At 39.5% G+C, this 19,645-nt stretch overlaps 2 protein-coding genes across 4 annotated transcripts in view; one reads left to right on the top strand and one right to left on the bottom strand.

Moving 5' to 3' along the window:
* The window catches only part of sfr1 (SWI5-dependent homologous recombination repair protein 1), a 21,161-nt gene extending 9,278 nt beyond the window's left edge, over positions 1 to 11,883 (top strand). Inside the window, exon 4 of one of the 2 annotated variants that reach the window (XM_088351495.1) lies at positions 11,862 to 11,883. The gene's annotated coding sequence lies outside the window, so the exon portion shown is untranslated. Of the gene's footprint in view, positions 1 to 5,907; positions 6,210 to 11,861 lie in introns of those variants that run through there. The other variant, XM_088351494.1, reaches the window with a different exon arrangement.
* The window catches only part of cfap43 (cilia and flagella associated protein 43), a 24,329-nt gene extending 4,684 nt beyond the window's left edge, over positions 1 to 19,645 (bottom strand). Inside the window, exons 1-19 of one of the 2 annotated variants that reach the window (XM_088351493.1) lie at positions 19,581 to 19,645; positions 16,757 to 16,863; positions 16,601 to 16,678; positions 15,106 to 15,231; positions 14,940 to 15,044; positions 14,774 to 14,881; positions 12,615 to 12,773; positions 8,628 to 8,834; positions 7,920 to 8,006; positions 6,068 to 6,148; positions 5,845 to 5,973; positions 4,016 to 4,135; positions 3,094 to 3,201; positions 2,934 to 3,020; positions 2,785 to 2,873; positions 2,584 to 2,707; positions 2,386 to 2,498; positions 1,007 to 1,166; positions 767 to 931 (exon numbers count right to left, since the gene is read on the bottom strand). In XM_088351493.1, the coding sequence (XP_088207619.1) occupies positions 767 to 931; positions 1,007 to 1,166; positions 2,386 to 2,498; positions 2,584 to 2,707; positions 2,785 to 2,873; positions 2,934 to 3,020; positions 3,094 to 3,201; positions 4,016 to 4,135; positions 5,845 to 5,973; positions 6,068 to 6,148; positions 7,920 to 8,006; positions 8,628 to 8,834; positions 12,615 to 12,773; positions 14,774 to 14,881; positions 14,940 to 15,044; positions 15,106 to 15,231; positions 16,601 to 16,678; positions 16,757 to 16,813 (2,103 nt within the window). In that variant the 5' untranslated portion in view covers positions 16,814 to 16,863; positions 19,581 to 19,645. Of the gene's footprint in view, positions 1 to 766; positions 932 to 1,006; positions 1,167 to 2,385; positions 2,499 to 2,583; positions 2,708 to 2,784; positions 2,874 to 2,933; positions 3,021 to 3,093; positions 3,202 to 4,015; positions 4,136 to 5,844; positions 5,974 to 6,067; positions 6,149 to 7,919; positions 8,007 to 8,627; positions 8,835 to 12,614; positions 12,774 to 14,773; positions 14,882 to 14,939; positions 15,045 to 15,105; positions 15,232 to 16,600; positions 16,679 to 16,756; positions 16,864 to 19,391 lie in introns of both variants that reach the window. The other variant, XM_088351492.1, reaches the window with a different exon arrangement.

Here is a 19,645-nt window from a genome sequence, read left to right as displayed (position 1 = left end):
CACTCTGCTAGCCTCTGGGAAGAGGTACTGCAGTGTGCGGTGCAGGACCACCAGGCTCCGCAATAGTCTAGTCCCCCTGGCCATTAGACTGTTAAATGGTCAATCTAACATATAGTTAACTTAAATCTAAACGGCTGCTAATCTGACTTTTGCACTACTGGCAGTTTTTTTTTATAGCTGCCACTCCTTGCACATTGCTCTCTGCACTATTGTAATTACAGCGTTATTGTTACAGTGTTAATGTTACTGTGTACCTGACTTGTTAACCTGACTGCCCATTTTGCGCATCTGGTTAGCTACTCTTCTTGCACTATCGGAACTATGGTAAAATACTATACGTAGCCAAAATACAATACAACATTATTTATATCTGTACATTCAAGGAAACTGTGGGGGTCAGATGCATCGTTCTGTATACACGTGTACTAGAATGACAATAAAGTAGATCTGAATCTGAATCTGAAAAGTACATTTTAAAATGATCACAATTATCTGCCATCTCCTAGACTATTCTTCTCCAAGATAAATAAAATTGGCAAATTTATCTTGCATGAGCAAAATCGGGCTCATTTTATTATTTCTTTGTTTTATTAGAAAATAGTAAAAATACATGTCAGAAAATGTTGCTACTTATTTTTATTAGTACTTGTTTTCTTTGCTTTTTAAATGTTTTAAACTCTAGTTTGTAAACACCCTTAAATAGAGATAGCTGACTTGCCTAGATTTCTACAAATAACCTTTTCGGGCTTAGTGACAACCCACAAACCTCTTTGTGGTCCTCTGTCAGACGTATTTTCTGGATTTCCCGTTCCTTGTTCTTGAGATCCTCTATCTGCATCGTCCTCATGGTATTGTCCCATTCCACTTGAATGATGCCCTTACGGAAGTCTTTCGTCTGCACCATGACGGCGATCTTCTGCTCGCCGAGCGCCTGCTCGGACAAATACGGGCAAACATGAGACGCTGGGGGACCTTTTAGGGAGGAACAGAAGTGATCTTCACTCACCCTGATAGTCTGGTTTAGTTCTTCAATCTTGCTCCTGTGGAGGAGAATGGACTTGCTATAGTCAGGGATGAGGTCCATGTTGGTCATCTCTACCTGGCCCTGTTTAAGCAAGAACTGGACTGTGATGTCCTTCAGGAAGTTTCTCTTCTCCTTGCGAAGGCTTGAAGATGTCAAACAAAACAGAAAAAAGGGAGGTTAAATGTCACATCATTAGGTAGTAATAAAGCTCTGTCCAAAAAAAGAGATTTCAATCTATCAGTCTGGAAAAGGTTACAACGCCACATCTAAGGATGTAGGGCTACAGCAAACCACTGTCAGAGCCAATATCAACAAATAGAGAAAACTGGGAACAGTGGCAAACCTTCCCAGGAGTGGTCCACCAACTAAGAATATTCCGAAGGGCGAGGACAGCTCATCCAGAAGGTTACAAGAGAACCTAGAACAACATCCAAGGAACTGCAGGCCTCAGTTGAGGTCAGTGTTAATGACTCTACTATAAGAAAGGCTGCCCAAATATGGCATCTATAGGAGAGTTCCCAGGCAAAAACCACTGCTGTCACAAAAGAACACGGTTGTCTCATATTTGCCAAAAAGCATTTTGATTATCCTCAAGACTTTAGGGAAAAAAAATTGTTGATGAGTCAAAAATGTACTTTTTGGAAGGTATACAGCTCGTTACTTCTGGTGTAAAAATGGCACTGCATTTGACAAAAAAACCATGATGTCAACAGTAAAGCATTGGTGGTGGCAGTGTGATGTTGTGGGGCTTCTTTGCCGCCTCAAAACTAGGACAACTTGCTGTGGTTGACGGAATAATGAAATATGGTGTTAACCAGAAGACCCTGAATGACGTGCCCTCAAAGTCAAGTGAACATGGTTTATGCAGCAACAATCCAAAACCAGAAATTTCACCGATGACTCAAAAAACCAAAATGAAGGTTCTGGAGTGGCGAGTCGAAGTTTGGATTTAAATCCAATTGAGATGCTTTGGTATGATCTTAAACTGGCCGTAATTGCTAGAAAACCTTTTTGATTTCCGTTATTGCTGCCAAAGGTGGCCCAACTCTTCAGGGGGCAATTACTTTTTCACATAGGGCCAGAAATGTTTTGATTTTTTTTTTTTCTGTGCACTAACAAATTGAATTAACATTTCAAAACTGCTTTAGTATTTCCTTATGTTTTCTCTGAAATCTGAAACCTTTGTGAGTGATATACAAAAAACACAAACCCGGAAGAAGGCACTGTAAGAACTTAAGCAAAACTATTATGAAATTTCATTATTTTCATGGTTTTTTTTTCACTCAATTTCGTAACTGGATTTTTTTGCAGGCAGTAAAAATGCAACCTTCATGAACAGACATAAATGACTCGTTACCCACTTTTCAAGTTCAGTTGCTACGTGTTCAATATCCTCTTCTGCCGTCCCGTCTTCTTCTCGTCTTTTGAGCAGACTCGCTTGCATCTCAGCTAGATTGACCGCTGTTGTTTTAATCTGCAGGTTAAACACCTTTTAGTTCAAGGCCAGTTGAAAAAGCACATAGAATTGATTTCAGTGTAATCGCGGATTCTTGCCATACCTTAAGCTCGGTGTCTATTTTTGTCCTGCGAATTTGACAAAACTTGTCCCACACGGGAAAGTTCAGTCCTTCTGGCATGTTCTTAAGAGAGTCCAATTCGTCCATGGCGTTCTTCTTGTGACCTCTGAGCACAGAAAACTTTCATGACACTCACGAGTCAGCACAACTGCAAATCTTTACGAAGAAAGAATAATGGCCGACTTGGGTCTTCGCTTGAAAAGTTTATACAGCTGATCGACGTGAGCCTTGTGCAGATTACTGAACTCCTTCCTGAAGTCTTTGTCTTGAGCCTTGAGAAAACAGAATGTGCAGATAGACGCTCAATAGTAAAAGGGATGTCTTTGTCTTACTTTGTCATCGGCCACAATGTTCTCGTAGTTCTTGTGATACGCTTCCACTTCTTTCTCAAACTTCAGCAGGTCTTCACCCATTTGTTTCTGAGAGTGTGCAATAAAACTGTCAATTCGGGCATCATGGAGCGAGAAAATCTCCAAATTTGATCATTTTTACCTTCTGTGTAGACATGTCTTTGAGTTTTTGTTCCAGCTCTTCCTCTTCATTCCCCATCACCTCTTCCATAAGCACCGAGTAATTAAGAGTTTTAATCTTCAGTTCTTCCTGTCAAACACACCAATGTGCTATTTCTTTTAATTTTGTATTATTTCAATGAAGGTGCTAGCAGATCATTTCCAATCACTGGGGATGAAAACTAATTTAGTATTAAAAATGGGGTAATGTTTTTAAGGTTCGGTAAATCACAAGTATTATTGGCATTTTTTATGGGGTGCTGTCTGGTATAAAATTCAGGATTTTCACCCTTGCATCTGAAATGCTCAATAGGTGAAAGGAAACACATACCAAAACCTTACACACCTTCGGGTCAAACACACCAGTCAAACGTTTGTCTTCTTAAACAAAGGTCAAACACGCTCGCATGCAGTACTGAAATGAACCTGATGACCTATTTAAGGTCGTACCACCCTGAGAGCACCTGATCTTGGGGAGCTAAGCAAGGTCAAACCTGGTTAGTACTTGGATGGGAGACTACCAGGTGCTGTAAATAGGTCAATTCGTGCACGCTCTGCTGCGACAGCACTGACTGTACTCCCTAAACCAAGCCCTCCTGTTACAGTTAGTAAAAATGAATTTCCCTAGAGGGACCAAATGAATCGAATTATAATTATAAAACAATGTCAAAACCTTAGCCACGTACGAGTCAAACACTTTTAAACGCACTGGTAAAATGTTCAAAAGCGTTCACTTACTGCACTGTTTTTGGTTTTGTATGTATACAATTCTTTCAAGTGCAAGTATAAAAGCAGATCCTGAATTATGGCCCAGACAGCACCCCATATTTTTTCCCAATTGGAAAACCTTTTATTAATCTACAATAAGGCGTGTGTGTGCGTGCGTATGTTTGTGTGCCGTTCACCTGACATATGGCCATGTCGGACTTAATTTTCAACTCAAACAGCTTTTTCAAACCTTCATCAAAACGGTCAGTGGCCTCTTTAGTGATTTTCTGAAGGCCTTTGATTTCGGTTTCCAGTGACTAAAAACAAAGGTGAAAACAAGCACGAGGATCAAAAATCTTTAATGTCTCAAAGGGTTCCAAATATAGGGACACTATGTAATATTTACCTCTAGTTGTCGTTACATTGTGTAGTGCAACCGAAAACGACTTCTACAAAGTAAAAGGAAGAATACAAACTACGGAGACTCAAAGTGACCATACATATTGTTAAGAATTATTTTGCATTAGCCTCAGCCTCATGTTCCCTCAAATAAATGCAGATTTTTTTGACCGACCTGTACGGAACTTTTTTACTCATGGCTGCCACCTCTGGCTTGTGTGTCTTCATTTCATCCTCGGTTAAGCTCCTTATGATTTAAGTGGGTGCATTTCTTAAAAGCGCTAGAATAAACTTTTTTTATTTTTTCCCCATATATTTTGGGGTTTGGGTTGGCATTTGGACTGTACTTGAAGCACGACCTTTCTTACTTTCACAATTTTCATGCTACCCTTACAAACAGAAAAAGAAAAACATGGGAACGAGGAAAAAGTCACTCTCCATCACTATCGCCACTCTCATTCCTCCTACCCGATGGGTCCTCCCTCAAACAGCTTTGTTTAAAGTAAAATAAAACAGATAGGCACAGTGGGAAAAAGCATAAGGGCTTGTTGAACTCAGTTAAACACATACTTAAACAAAAAATATAGAAACAAAAATTGTGTACGTGTTTCTGCTACTGAATACCTGCTGGAGGGTACAGTAAGGGTTTAAAATGTTATAGTTGGAGGTTTTTACCAATGTGTTAATCTTAATCAACTACAAAATTAAAATGGTATTGATGTTTAGGTACACGCTTTCATAATATTTTGAATTTCTTTTAATGTGTGGCTATTTTAAAGGGGTTGCTTATATATGATGTATGTAGGCTTACAGTATATATATTTGGTACTTGAAACTTTTTTCTTTTTGTAATCCTGGTCATTTTGTGTTTTGAAAGAAAATGTGGCTGTTCTCTCTCTTGTCATAACGCTGGAATGGTGGGTCCTGAAGTCAGATCAGCTGAAAACCAGTGCTTTAACACATATTCATATTTATTTCAAGGTATTTCAAACAAATTCACTTTATATGTTACTTCATGTATAGTTGATATAAATTGATATTGTGGGCAGTCTACAATACCAGTTTTATTGAGTTTTTGAAGGTAGTAACATATCAACTTATTAGATCATCCTTCTGCACTGCCTATCCTCAGTAGGGTCGCGGGGGTGCCGGAGCTCATCTCAGCTATCTTCGGGCAGGGCACAGACAGATAACCCACTCGCTCATTCACACCTAAGGACAATTTGGACCATCCAATTCACCTGACATGCATGTTTATGGAATGTGGGAGGAAACCCACGCAAGCACGGGCAGAACATGCAAACTCCACACAGGAAGGTTTGCTCTCACGACCTCAGAACTGTGCCGCACATGCGTTAACCACTGTTGTCGTGCTGCCCTGTATTAGATAATGTTTAGGGATATTGTGAGCTCTTTTATTACCTATATTTTATGTTGGTATGTGTATTTTCTGCTCAGCCCATTGAGAGTTCTTGCGATTAAGGGCTATACAAATAAACATGACTTATTTTTCTAATTATTCAAATCAATAGCTTTGTTGTTTTGTTTTTTTACAATGAATAACATTTTACCATTAGAAGGCGCTAAATAATACACAATGTCCCTTTAAGAAGATGTGGTGAAACACCTTTCTGTATTTATCCTTCTCTGTGTCCATCTCTTTAACTTTCTTCTCATATTCTTTAAATAGCTTCTTGTCCTCCTCGCTCCACTGATCGTTGGGTTTGGCCTGGACAAACTCGGGCTGGGGGACTTCCTGTGGAGCAGAATCAATAGGCACATCCCGCCCTTCGCTTTCGAAACAAAATTGTGAAGAGGAAAAAGCCTGGTGGGGTGTGAAGTGGACCCACCGCTTTCAAAAGACTGTCTTTTTTCACTTCCAGGACGCCGTCCATCATGTCGTCCAGGGCTCTCTCCCGGATGTCATCGCTCTGGACAAAAAAAACAAGTTTTCTGTGCGTAAAATATAAGCTTGTGCAATTTTCAATCGTAAAATAAAAGGTTAACAATGTGCATTAAATCATTCTGCACTGAAAGCTCTAAAAGTTATGTACTATTTTTATGAAAAACAAGGTTTGTTCTGGATTTAGAGCGTCCAGAGTTGAGCCAATGAGAGTGCAGTTATGTCATGCCAGAGGAATGATTGCATGTATATTCCAGACAAAGGTGAGTCGAGAGCTAAAAATTGTATTAAAGTTACTGTAAAATTACTTTCTAACAGGGGTCACCAACCATTTTCAATATGAGAGCTACTTTTTGCTACTGATTGGCACAAAGGGCTACTATTTTGATACACATTTCTAGAATAAAAACTCATTATCATGTTATAACCAATTAGGAATTATTAGTTGTAACCACTAAAACCTCATGTGTTGGAAGTCAAATTTACTAGAAAATCGCAATGACCTATCACTGGTGAGCTATTTTCAGAACCTGTCTGAAGGCTACACAAGATGTTCTTAGGGGGTTACCCGGTCCCCACGGGTACCATGTTGGAGACCTCTGCCTTATAACAGTATGAGAATATAAACAATATTGTGCTATTACCATTTAGTTGTATTTGGGATTTTTAAAAATATTATTTCATTATATTTTCTTAGGTTTTTGAGTTATAAAATAAACACTAATATTATAATATCAGCAATACTAACAGCATTACATTAAAGAGACACTATGTGACCATTCGCTGTCACTGTAATGTGTACTGTTGACTATGTTGAAAATAATTGCTTTTATTTTTGTAAATGTATTCATGTACAGTGCCACTTTGAATCTTTGTAGTTTGTATTCTTCCTTGTGCTATGTAGCACTTGTTTTCGACTGCACTGCACAATGCAACAACATTATGTGGGGAAATTATACACAGTGTCCCTTTAAGTCCTAAAACAAGCATTACTGACGGATCCTAGTGTCAGCTACCTCAAGAGGCTTTTTTACGAGCAGGAACCGGAAGTTAAAATTAGAGGAATCCGTAATGCAGTGGTCAGCACACTTGCCTAACATACAAAAAGTCCCGGGATCAAGACCGGGTGGAAACATATGTTAGCTTGGAGAGGAATAAACGCCATCAGGCTGTACTTGCCCAAGACATACCACAGACAATGGTGACCCTAGTGGTTAAGGGATCTAACCAACTATTAATTAAGTACGTGTTAAGGGAAATTGGTGTTTTAAAGCGTTTCTTTAAAAATAATCACTATTTTTTAGAGTGTTGTTTGTGGTTCAGTATCTTCGGTGTTGATGAGTTCTCAAGGTTTATTTATTTTCCTCATGTTGAGGTTTTTCAGTTTTCCTTGCCCTCATGTAGGTTTTAGATCAGGGGATGGTGTAATAATAGTCTGTGGTTTGCAATAGTCTGTGGTCTGTGCAGCCCTTTGAGACTCTTTGTGATTAAGGGCTATTCAAATAAACTTGACTTGACTAATCGGTCTGAAAAAAGTATTCGTGAAAATACCTAAAAGGAATGAAAGCATGACTTTTCCTCGGCTCTCAGCAATAATTGATGACTTCTCTCTTTGACCTTGATGCTCATTCCCTTTCAAGTCCTTTGTCTTTTCTACTGTAATTTAGTGCCGCCAGCAGTTTGCATGCAAATGCACACAACCTTGCAGGTCAGTCCGGTCTCCAAGCCAAGAAGAATTTGGTCCGAACACGCTAACGGGAGCCTATGCAAACAAAGCGATGTTTGTTTTGGCCTAATACCTTGGCGGCCAATCGCTTTTGCTCCTCCAGACTCTTCCTTTCCTCTTCCTTTTCCTCTTCTGGGGTCAGGTACTTCTCTGACTTGATCTAAAACAAATGACGATGACAAAGGTGAGACGCTAATGGAATGAGTGCCGTAAATTCCAGACCACGAACTGCCACTTTTTCATACGTTTTAAAAACTGCGACTTTAAATACAGTGCTGTTTATTTAATTTTATTGGAAGAACGCTGAACTTATGTATGAACGATGCATGAACTTTGCAAAAACTTTTCAGCGCCCAATATTTCCGGCGACGTGATCACATAATTTTGGTCACTTGCGGGCCGCTCACACACTCTCAATCACTGGATAGAGGAAGAAACACCAGGAAGTGGGGGCTGCTGGATGTGTGGACAAAGCTATAATCCAAGCCACTCCTACCATTTAGTGGTAATTTATCATGCTGAAATCAGTCCCCTGGTTTGATTCTTACTGATCAGCAGCGCCACAGCCTTAATAATTGTCTTTTTTTTTTTTTCTCTCTCATCCCCCAAAAAACACATTTTTACATTTTGGCACTCAGGGAGAATACGTCTGAAAACGTATTTCTACACCATGGCACTAAATGAGCTCAAATCTGGTGCGGCTTGTACTTTTAATCAGGTGCACGTTGTAGTCCAGAATTCACTGTAGTATATATAATGAAGGTTTGCAGGTGGGGTCTACCTCTGAGTCGTGCACGACGAACACCCGCTCTGGCACTTCCCTGTCATTGAGGGCGGGCACCCAAAGCTCCTCGTCGACCTCCAGCTCGTCCAGGAGCTCTTTGATTTGCTTGTTTCTCTCTTTGACACGGCTGATCTCTTGCACTTTTTGCTTGTACACCTTGTCAAATTGTGTGTTCAGGGCCACCTTGATACGGTAGATGACATCCTGCAGAGAAGTTCATAAATGTGTTAGTTTGTTTTTTTCAGTTGCGTTTCGTTTTTTACTCAATCTCTCTCTGGGGAATAACAGGATTGGGTACCAGTAGTGTACGGAGGAGCGATCCTGCCATATGTAGAAATATATTTGTGTATATATGTATATACATATATATGTGTATATGTACATATATCTGCGAATAGATGTCATATAAATAACGAATACCTAAATATATGACATAAATGCAATTTATTCATTTGAAGGACTGAAGTAATGACATAAACAATTTAAACTTTATTTCGAACATGATAAAAACAATGTTGATGTACATGTTCTAAAAGGAATAGGAAAAGCATATTCTTATTAAGACTTACTCCATAATTGTGTCTTACTGTTAAATCTCGTCTATTTAGACTAGACCTAAGATTTATGGCCTGAACCCGAACCCGAGGCAATTTCGGGCCGGGTCGGGCCTGAAATGTCAGTCATACGGTCGGGTCGGGTTCGGTCCTGCTTTTTTTTTTTTTTTTTTTTTTTTTTTTTTTTTTTTAAATTAATTAATAATTATAAATATATGTTCATTAAAAATATATACTTAAACTATGTATGGATACTAGACCAAGGAATACTTGTTATAAAATAAATCATTTGGATAAAACGGAGAAGGAGCTGTAATTGCTTTTAACGGAGCCAGAGCATGCTCTGTGCACGTGACGTGACGTGAATGCTGTCCTCTTAATAATCTTCCCCTCCGCAAATTCGCGTGATTTTGGCCTGGTATCCCCGATATGGAGTCGGACCAACAAGAAGTTAAGGATAAACTCAAGAGAGGAGAACTGACGAGGAAAACGCACTCTGGTAAGAGTGAAGTGTGGAGCAATAGAATACGATCGCTTTTGTCGGAAGCGTACATTGACGTTGGTGACATTTTCATCCGCGTTAAAAAACGCAATTTGTAGAATACGATCGCGCTTTATTGTTTAAATAAACGCGTTATATAGACTAGGATCTCCCAATTGTTATAATTAGCTCGCTTTATTGTTTTAATAAGCGTTTTATATAGAATACGATCGCTTTTGTCGGAAGCGTACATTGACATTGGTGACATTTTCATCCGCGTTAAAAAACGCAATTTGCAGAATAAAATCACGCTTTATTGTTTAAATAAACGCGTTATATAGACTAGGATCTCCCAATTATTATAATTAGCTCGCTTTATTGTTTTAATAAGCGTTTTATATAGAATACGATCAGGGGGGGGGGGGAATTTGCATAGGAGTCGGAAAAGGGCACAACACGTCAACACCCCCTCAATGAAAGTGCTGCGCTAAAATCTTAAGGACGTACTACTACTGCTGCTGTGGATTATGGCCCAATGATCAAGTCGTCAAAATGACGGACGCCCTTAAATGTTTTCGCTACCTCAAAAAAAAAAAAAACGTCAATGACAGATTGTCGCTTAATGTAACATCTGCAGTGCAGACACAGAAATATAAAAGATGTAAATGTTTATACAGTTTTATTTAACTTAGGCCTAGATGTTGTAACAAAAGGCAGAGTTTAATTTGTTATCATAAATCACCCCTCCTTATAAATAAAATATGTAATTTCGGGCCCCTTTCGGGCCGGTCCAGCAAATCCAGTCAATTAGTCGGGCTCGGTCAGGGTCGGGTTTAATACCCCTCGGGCCTGCGTTGGGCTCGGGTGCTTTTTTTTGGCCCGATCTTACCTCTAATTTAGACGTAACAAAACCTCATGAATATACATATTTACATCGGTTCTGTGGATGTCACTTCATCATTATCACAATTTTCACCGTCATTATTATCATCGCTGTCGCCATACATTTGCAGCTTATTATATAATAAGAGTATTAGAATAATTTTAATAGATGCTCATGGTGAGAACTGAGTGTTTTGTGCTGTGCGTTTTCAACCATGCAAAAATTATTTATACATGTTGTCATTTATTTTGGTATTTGTTTGATCACGTAATGTATTTTGTCGCAATATAATCCGCTATCGGCGAAAAGCTCAGCCTCTTAGACCCGCCCGCTTGTTTGAATAACATGACAAGTAAGTCACATTTATTTGTATAGCCCTTAATCAAAAGAGGTCTCAAAGGACTGCACAGGTTACAATTACACCATCCTCTGATCTTAAACCAATAAAATAAACAAGAACATAAATGAGAAACTATACAGCAAAATACATGATGGGATATGCGACAAAAGTCGCGCAATAAATATGGAAACAAATAAATGACAACATGTATAAATATACGAATAAATTGCTTGTATTCATACATCTAGGCATTATGTGATTTAATAACGTGTTATTTTAGTTATATGGTATAAATTTGTAGGCATTAAAACGTCGGTCCTCCATAGTACTTATGTAAGAACAACACGGGAATCAAAAGTCACCCGGTCTTTTGTTACTCACAGACGCCATCTAGAGTGATTTGAGTGTAACTTTCCTTTTGTCCGTCAAATTCATTGAAATTTGTACTGTATTTTTGCTCAAGTAAAAAAATCAATATTTTAAAGTAAATATTTTGCTTACTCTAGTTACTAGTCTCCCAGTAAATAAATAAAACGACTGAAAAAGGTCTTTGTTCCACTGGAAGTTAATTTTTACTCATTTTAAGTTTTTTTTTTTTAATGGTCCAGGAACAATTTTGACATTGTGTCTTTTTATTTTGTTTGTTTGTTTTATGAAAGAAGAAGCTTTTGCTCAAAAAATGAGAAACACTGCTCAATTCTCCTTATTTCAAGCAATCTAATGCAAAAAGAGTACTGTATACTCACTAAGACTACCGCTTTACGCGTTGACAACCGCTTTTCTTCCCCTAAAGATGCCTTCTGTTTTTTGTTTTTTAAAAGAAAAATCTACCGCTTTTTCAAATTTGGACAGTAAAAAAATCCTGACTCAAGACTAGTACTTTAGTCTACGGCTCCTTTATTTTTGTCATAAACCGGAACAGGATCAGGACCCAAATGCGTGACGTTTCTCACACAAGCCTTTTATTTTACAGGAAATGGGGCAGCCATGCACGTTAGGCAGCAGTCTGGCGTTTGATGACAGGAAGCCAGAGGCCGATGCGATCAATACCAATTGCCCGGGCAGATATCGGGCAGATGGGGTCGATACCGGAAAGGACGGAACAGACAGGATTGATATCAAAACAGGATATCGAAATTAAACAGGACAAAGTAAACGGGAACAATACCAGACAGCAAATACCGACAGGAAACAAGACTGAGTCAAAACCCACGTCTTGCGGGGCAGAGGTTCGTTGACGGACTGACAAAAGGTGAGTGAGAGCACTGAGCTTAAATAGATGGAAAGCCAATCCGTCAACGAGGTACAGCTGGCAGGGCTATTGGGCGCCATGCCAACCGTGACAATTTTGGGTAGGGGCTGGTTAGGTAGGTAGGTGAGGTAATGTAATATTTTTTAAAATCCCGATTTCTTGAAACATAAGTTTGAATTATCCGCTCCAACGATCACATTAGATTTTTGTCTTGGTAAAATTTTGCCACTTTTTGTTTTAAATTAAAACATGCTGTTTTTATTTTGTTTTTCTTTTTTTTCATTTTCCTGAAGATGCATTGTGTTTCACGCGTAAGGAAAGATTTTTTTGTGTCAAAAGGTTGGCATGTATGGTATTGTAGGAAAAAAATTACAGAATTACACTTGTCATGTTAATGGTCTCAACATTTTACCTACTGTTTGCCAAAGGTGTTCGCTTAATGTTGCTATTCTTGCACGGCAGGAGGATCCTCACCTGAAGAAGAACGATCTGGTTAAGCTTCTGCTCAGTGGTGTTGAGACTGAACTGGTCGTAGAGAAATGAATGCGACAGTCCCATCTCGGCAGAGAAGCTACTGGCTACTCCACTCTGAGCCTCTGAGAAGTCCTCTTCTTCTCCCTTTTCCTGGGCCCTCTGCATTGAACGAAAAACTGTTAGTGCAGCCCATGATAAGGGTTTACTTCCTTATAACTATCCATCCATCCATCCATTATCTGCACCGCTTATCCTCCGTAGAGTCGTAGGGGTGCTGGAGCCCATCCCATCCCAGCTATCTTCAGGCAGTGGGCAGGAGACACCCTGAACTGGTTGCAGGGTACAAAGAGACATAAAACTAGCTTGCTCATTCCCACCTAGGGACAATTCAGACTGGCCAATTCACCTGACATGCATATTTTGTGAATGTGGGAGGAAACCTGAGTGCCCTGAGGAAACCCGAGTAAGCGCAGGGAGAACATGCAAACTCCGCACAGGGAGGCTGGTGGCTGGATATGTGCCGCAGATGCGCTAACCACTCTTCCACTGTACTGCCCTCTAATTAAAAAATAAAAATTTGTCCCTTGTATAATTTCCAAGCTTGTCATGAACACATCTTTTTTTTATCTATTACAGTAAGGGAAATCGGATCAAATCCTGGCCCACTCCTTGACCCTCAATGTAATTACTAGTACTGCAACAAGCTAACTAATTAGATCATCGATTTGTTGTATCACGTGATTTATGAGCCACCAATAACGTTAATTCAATGCAAACTAGGGTGCAAACACTGGGAACTGAAGTACCGCTTTAGTCCAGCAGAGAGCGCAAAGACAGTTTTTTTTATAAATAAATTAAAAAGCCATTATAATTTTTATTCTACATTTTGAACATTGCATCATTTACAAACAAAGTTGAGATAAAAGTTTCTACTTTGTAGTGATTGACTGTTTCGTCATGAGACAAATTTAAACATTTTCAAGGGAACAGACAGAAATACAGAGAAAAAAATAAACTTTTTTTAAAAAGTAAATAATAAAGTATATATATATACACACACACACACACATATATATATGTATATGGGCAGCACGGCGGGGCAGTGGTTAGCGCTTGTGCGGCACAGTTCATGTCATGGGAACCTGTCGTGGGTTCAAATCCAGCTCCAGACTTCCTGTGCGGAGTTTGTATGTTCTCCCCATGCTTGCGTGGGTTTCCTCCGGGCACTCCGGTTTACTCCGGGCACTCCGGTTTCCTCCCACGTTCCAAAAAAAACCCATGCATTTCAGGTGAATTGGCCGGTCCAAATTGTCCCTAGATGTGAATGAGTGTGAATATATATATATGGGCAGCACGGCGGCGCAGTGGTTAGCGTGTGTGCGGCACAGTTTTAAGGTCTTGGGAACCTCCTGTGTGGGTTCAAATCCAGCTACCAGACTTCCTGTGCGGAGTTTGTATGTTTTCCCCGTGCACTCCGGTTTCCTCCTACATTCCAAAGACATGCATTTCAGGTGAATTGGCCGGTCCAAATTGTCCATAGGTGTGAATGAGCGAGCGAATTGTCTGTCCCTGTGTGCCCTTCGATTGGCTGGCAACCAGTTCGGGGTGTCCCCTGCCCACTGCCCAATGATTGCTGGGATGGGCTCCAGCACCCCCGTGACCATACTGAGGATAAGCGGTGCAGCTAATGAGATGATATATATATATATATATATATATATATATATATAATCTCCATCCATCCGGCAGGAAACCCACGCAAGCACGGGGAGAACATGCAACTCCACACAGGAAGGTTCGATCTCATGACCTCAGAACTGTGCCGCACAGGAAGGTTGGTAGCTGGATTTGAACCCACGACCTCAGAACTGTGCCGCACACGCGCTAACCCCCGCTCTGCCCTATATATATATATATATATATATATATATAAATATATATATATATATATAAAGCTTGACAATAGGTCATACATTTGTGCTTTTTAATTAAATCCATATAGGTTTTTATGCCAATGTTTTTACAATGCAGATTATCGTGACTGTTTCACAATAATCGAGATGTAAAATGTTCATGTTACGTTACTGTTTTGCACCAGTCGAGAAGAAAATCGTTATGGGAACATAAACTACGAGATGGAGGAGTTCAATTATGCTTACGAGCAGTTCTGCATTCCTCTTATTTTCAACTTTTTTTAGGGCATCGAGGTCGCTTTGTGGTCGCTCTTTGAGTGGATAGTTTGTCACCTCGTGATCCGTGTGAAAAGCCTGCCATTAGAAAGCGCAAATCGGTCATGTGCTCATGATTTTAGTTTGCCTTTGATACCTTTACAGCTCTGTCTTTGACTTTCAAAGAATCCCAGCAGTCTCTCTTGATCAGATCGCGTTTGTAGCACCTCTCTAAAATCTCCATCTCGATTCGATCTTTGACCTGTGAATACTCTCATCAGAAACAGAGCCTGACAAAAAAAACACAGTAATGTCTGGATTACCTTGGAAACTTCTTCCTCCAGTATTGCGTCGTGCATCCTCTGCCTCTCGTCGTCCACGTTGAACTCCTTAAGCTCCAGTCGCTCGATTTCTGGAACATTTTCATTTTCCAGGATCATCTCTTGGATCTAAAAAACATACAATATATCCTTTGAATGTTGCAGAAATGCAGACATGTCAAACTCAATTTGGCTGCGGGGCCAGATCCAAAATTTCTGTTCTCAGACAGGCCCGATCTTTAAAATAATTTTACCTAGTTGATTTTTTTTTTGCTTTGTTTTTAAGTTTTATCCTTTTTAGTTTAGCATACATTAATAGCCTACCCTAAATATTATAAGCACATGTGACAGGGGATCTTTTTTCCATCCATCCATTCTCTTCCGCTATCCCCAGCCACATTCTCCAGCTCATCTGACGGGATCCTGAGGCGTTCCCAGGCCAGCCTAGTGACATAGTCTCTCCAGCGTGTCCTAGGTCGTCCCCAGGGCCTCCTTCCGGTGGGACATGCCTTGAACACCTCCCGAGGGAGGCGTCCAGGAGGCATCCTTATCAGATGCCCGAGCCACCTCAACTGGCTCCTCTCAACGCGGAGGAGCAGTGGCTCTACACAGAGTCCCTTCTGGATGACTGAGCCTCTCACCATATCTCTAAGGGTAGCCCAGCCACCCCGCGAAGGAAACTCATTTCAGCCACTTGTATCCGGGATCGTGTTCTTTCGGTCGTAACCGACAGTTGATGACCATAGGTGAGGATAGGAACGTAGTTCGACCGGTAGATCAAGAGCTTTGCCTTTCGGCTCAGCTCCCTCTTCACCAGGACGGGCCGGCACAGTGTCTGCATGACGGCAGACGCTGTGTATTTTATAAACACAATACATTTATTTACAAATAATGCGGAAAAAAGACATTTATGTTTAGAATTGAATGAACATTTTATTAACATTGAACAGTTTAGTGAATATGTTTTTTGCACCTGAACTAACTCACCACGCTATGCAGCTCAACACTGCCTTCTGGCAGAAACAGAGAGTATTAGGTTTGCATCTATTTAAAAAATAATAACTTTTGATAATAATAATAATTAGTATTATAATTATTCAAACTGGCATTGTTATTATTGTCATTATTAGTAACTGAATGATTTTAAGTGATTTCTAGCATTTTAATATATGGGTAATACTAAATTAATCTGGTAGTATAAAAACAATGATTGAAGTAGTGATGATGATGACAATAACAGAGACTGTATATCCACAGAGCCGATATAATTATATATATTTTAGAGGTGTTTCTTGTATGTAAATACACAGAGGAGCTAACTGAGACACAATTATTAATGAAGTAAAAGGGGTAGGATTTAATGAGCATATGCTTCTTCCTACTCTCGTTCGAACATGTACAATAACATTTTCTGTGTTTTTTGGGTATTTTTGATTTGTTGTTCTGTTTTCAATGTGACATGTTGGAAATAAAAGTTTCATTCATTCATTCTACTCACAGTGTGGCGTATCGCCTCCATCCTGGCCCGCAGTTTTTCTTTTGTGTCCAAGTATTCTATATCATCACTGCCTGGAAACTGTTAAATAGTAGGTAAAATAAACTTTCCCAAAATATTTGATGGACACATCATGCAGCGAAAAATGATATACTGTACCAGGCTTTCCGGTGACGTGTCATCGTTACTTTCAGGAGACGCTGCATTGACATCCATGGTGTACGTTTACTACATCAGGCATTACAGACTTAAGGATGTTATAACGTCTGCAGGAAACACACACAAACCATACACAATGTCACCCATCCATCAATATTCTGCACCCTTTATTCTTATTAGGGTTGCAAAGGTGCTGGGCCCCATCCCAGCCAGGCAGTGGGCAGAGGACATACAGCCATTGACACGCTCATTCATACCGAGGGACAATTTGGACCCACCAATTGACCTGCACATCCTCAACACCACGCACGCTTTTGAAATGCAGGAGGAAACGGGATTGCCCAAAGGAGACTCAGGCACGGGAAGAACATGCAACTCCGCACAGGAGAGACCGTTGCTTGATTTGAAACCGGGACCCCTGAACTGTAAGGTTGATACGCTAACCACTCAGCCGCCAAGGCGCCCACTTAATATCACAACCACTTAAATATTATTTCATAAATATATACAGAATATAAACTGTCTAAAAAAAAAACAATGTTAAAGAAATGCACTCTTGTTGCTGCTTTTTCCAATTTTGCCATAACACTGAATCCCTAATGCCCCCAATAAGCAGGTAGGCGCCTTGCATGGCTGACTCCCTATTGGTGTGTAAGTGTGAAGCACATTGTAAAGCGCTTTGGGAGGTCTTCATTGACTTAAAAAGCGCTACATAAATGTAGATCATTTATAAGTTGACACTACAACACTTTAAGGACGTGTAAAGATTTAAACCCTCATGTGACAAGAACTGCTTTGCACATAAAAAACAAAAACTTAAGATATTTTGTTTTATATGTGTCATGAACCGGAACCGGATCAAGATCCAAATGCGTGACATTTCTCACACAAGCATTTTATTTTACTGGAAATGGAGAGTCATACACGTTAGGCAGCAGTCTGGTGTGGAATGATAGGAAGCCAGAGGCCGACACGATCGATACCAAATGCCCGAGCAGATATCGGACAGATGGGGTCGATACCGGACAGGACAGACAGGATTGATATCAAAAGAGGGTATCGAAAATAAACAGGACAAAATAAACGGGAACGATACCGAACAGGAAATACCAACAGGAAGCAGGACCAAGTCAAAACCCACGTCTTGCGGGGCATAGGTTCGTTGACGGACTGACCAAGGAAGAGTGAGAGCACTGATCTTAAATAGATGGAAAGCTAATCTGTCAGCGAGCCACAGTTGGCGCCACACGGGCGGGGCCAATTGGGCGCCATGGCAACCCTGACAATATGTGACGTAATAAGAGACGTCTGATTTAAAACCCACCTGCAACCTAGGATTGCAAAGTCCCACACAAACATGATGTGAACCTAACACACTTTACGCAACTGTAGTTTTGTTCAAAATTATCATATAAACCACTAACTCGTGAAGAAAAAAAAGGACATTCAGAATCGTCCCGCTAAAAATGAAACCAACGATAAGACGTCATGTAGTATATCAATGATTGGGCGGGAAGAATAAAGGTCATAAAAACGCGAATGTTGTTTTGTTTTGGCTTCTTACAAAAAAGATGCATTATTCCATATAACATTGGCAGGAAACAGTCAAACAACAATGCTGAACTGTAAGTTTTTAAGGGAATAATTAATGCAGTAGAAGTACGTCACATAAAATTATATAAAATAAAAATCAATAATAATATTAATTAGGACATGTTCAACTCGACAGAAGGGATGATACTTAAAGTAAGAAAATGCGGATTTATTCATTCAAAGTGTGGCGGATCTCCTCCAACCTGCCCTGCATTTTTTTCTTTGTGATAAATTATAAAATTGGATACTATTTGTACATTTGGGTTTTGGGGATATATTTGTACGGATAAATAAATAAGCCCAACAAAAGATGAGATTTACTGATAGTTTTTATTTTGTATGATCAGTACAAATGTAATGTAATCCCTGGATAAGGTCGTAGGAAAAATAGAGATCACAGAAGTAATCAAGAGCTCAATAACTATTTGTTGACAGTCCTCTGGGAACAAAAACAGTCCATCTATTGCTAGTTGGCCGATTAAGAATAATATATATTTTTTACTATTTTATCTAGCTATCTAGCTCCAATTTAATTTTTTACCTGAGTATGAACTTTACATTACAATATTATTATCATTTATATCATCATATTTGACATTTGGATTCTATGTAAACTAAGTTACACATTTAATTTTTCCATATTTTGCTTAACATATTTCCGTTCCTACAAAAATATATTATATAGCTGATGTTATATTTGACTAGTTATTTTGTTGTTGTTGTGCTCTGTACAGCCCTTTGAGACTGTTTGTGATAAAAGGCTATACAAATAAATATGACTTGACTAGACTTGACTAAAATAAACTCAAGCACGGACAAATTGTAGTATAAACGTATAAGGTATATGTCACCTTCTAATTACGTGAATTTATATTTGACAGTACCACTATGAAGACCAAAATAGACTTGGCGGGTTGGGATAACACAGTTAAAAGTAATGTTTCTATTTTAAATACCCTCTAGCATTCCCTGCATGATCACAACAATATGGGTGCAGGCAATCAATTTGACATTAACTGTTGGTCAAAAAGGCAAACCTCACCATGATCTCGAATATGTTGAGAATAAACACAATGAAAATAATCAGTCCAAGACGAATTATTCAATGTTGATGTTCTTGACTGCAATCTCCTCCAAAAACGATGAAACCATCAAGTATTTCCGCCTACTAAGCACCTCAACTACAATGCACACTCACATTTTGCAATACATGCAATAAATGATTTCGAACCTTGACGAAATAAACCTTCATTGTTGGAGTCCTACTTGCAAACCGCCGACACAACAAACTGTGTA

Source organism: Urocampus carinirostris, chromosome 13 (assembly GCF_059441175.1).
Source record: "Urocampus carinirostris isolate Australia breed hairy pipefish chromosome 13, RoL_Ucar_1.0, whole genome shotgun sequence".
Classification (NCBI taxonomy): Eukaryota; Metazoa; Chordata; class Actinopteri; order Syngnathiformes; family Syngnathidae; genus Urocampus; species Urocampus carinirostris.
This window is presented reverse-complemented; position numbering and strand designations above follow the sequence as displayed.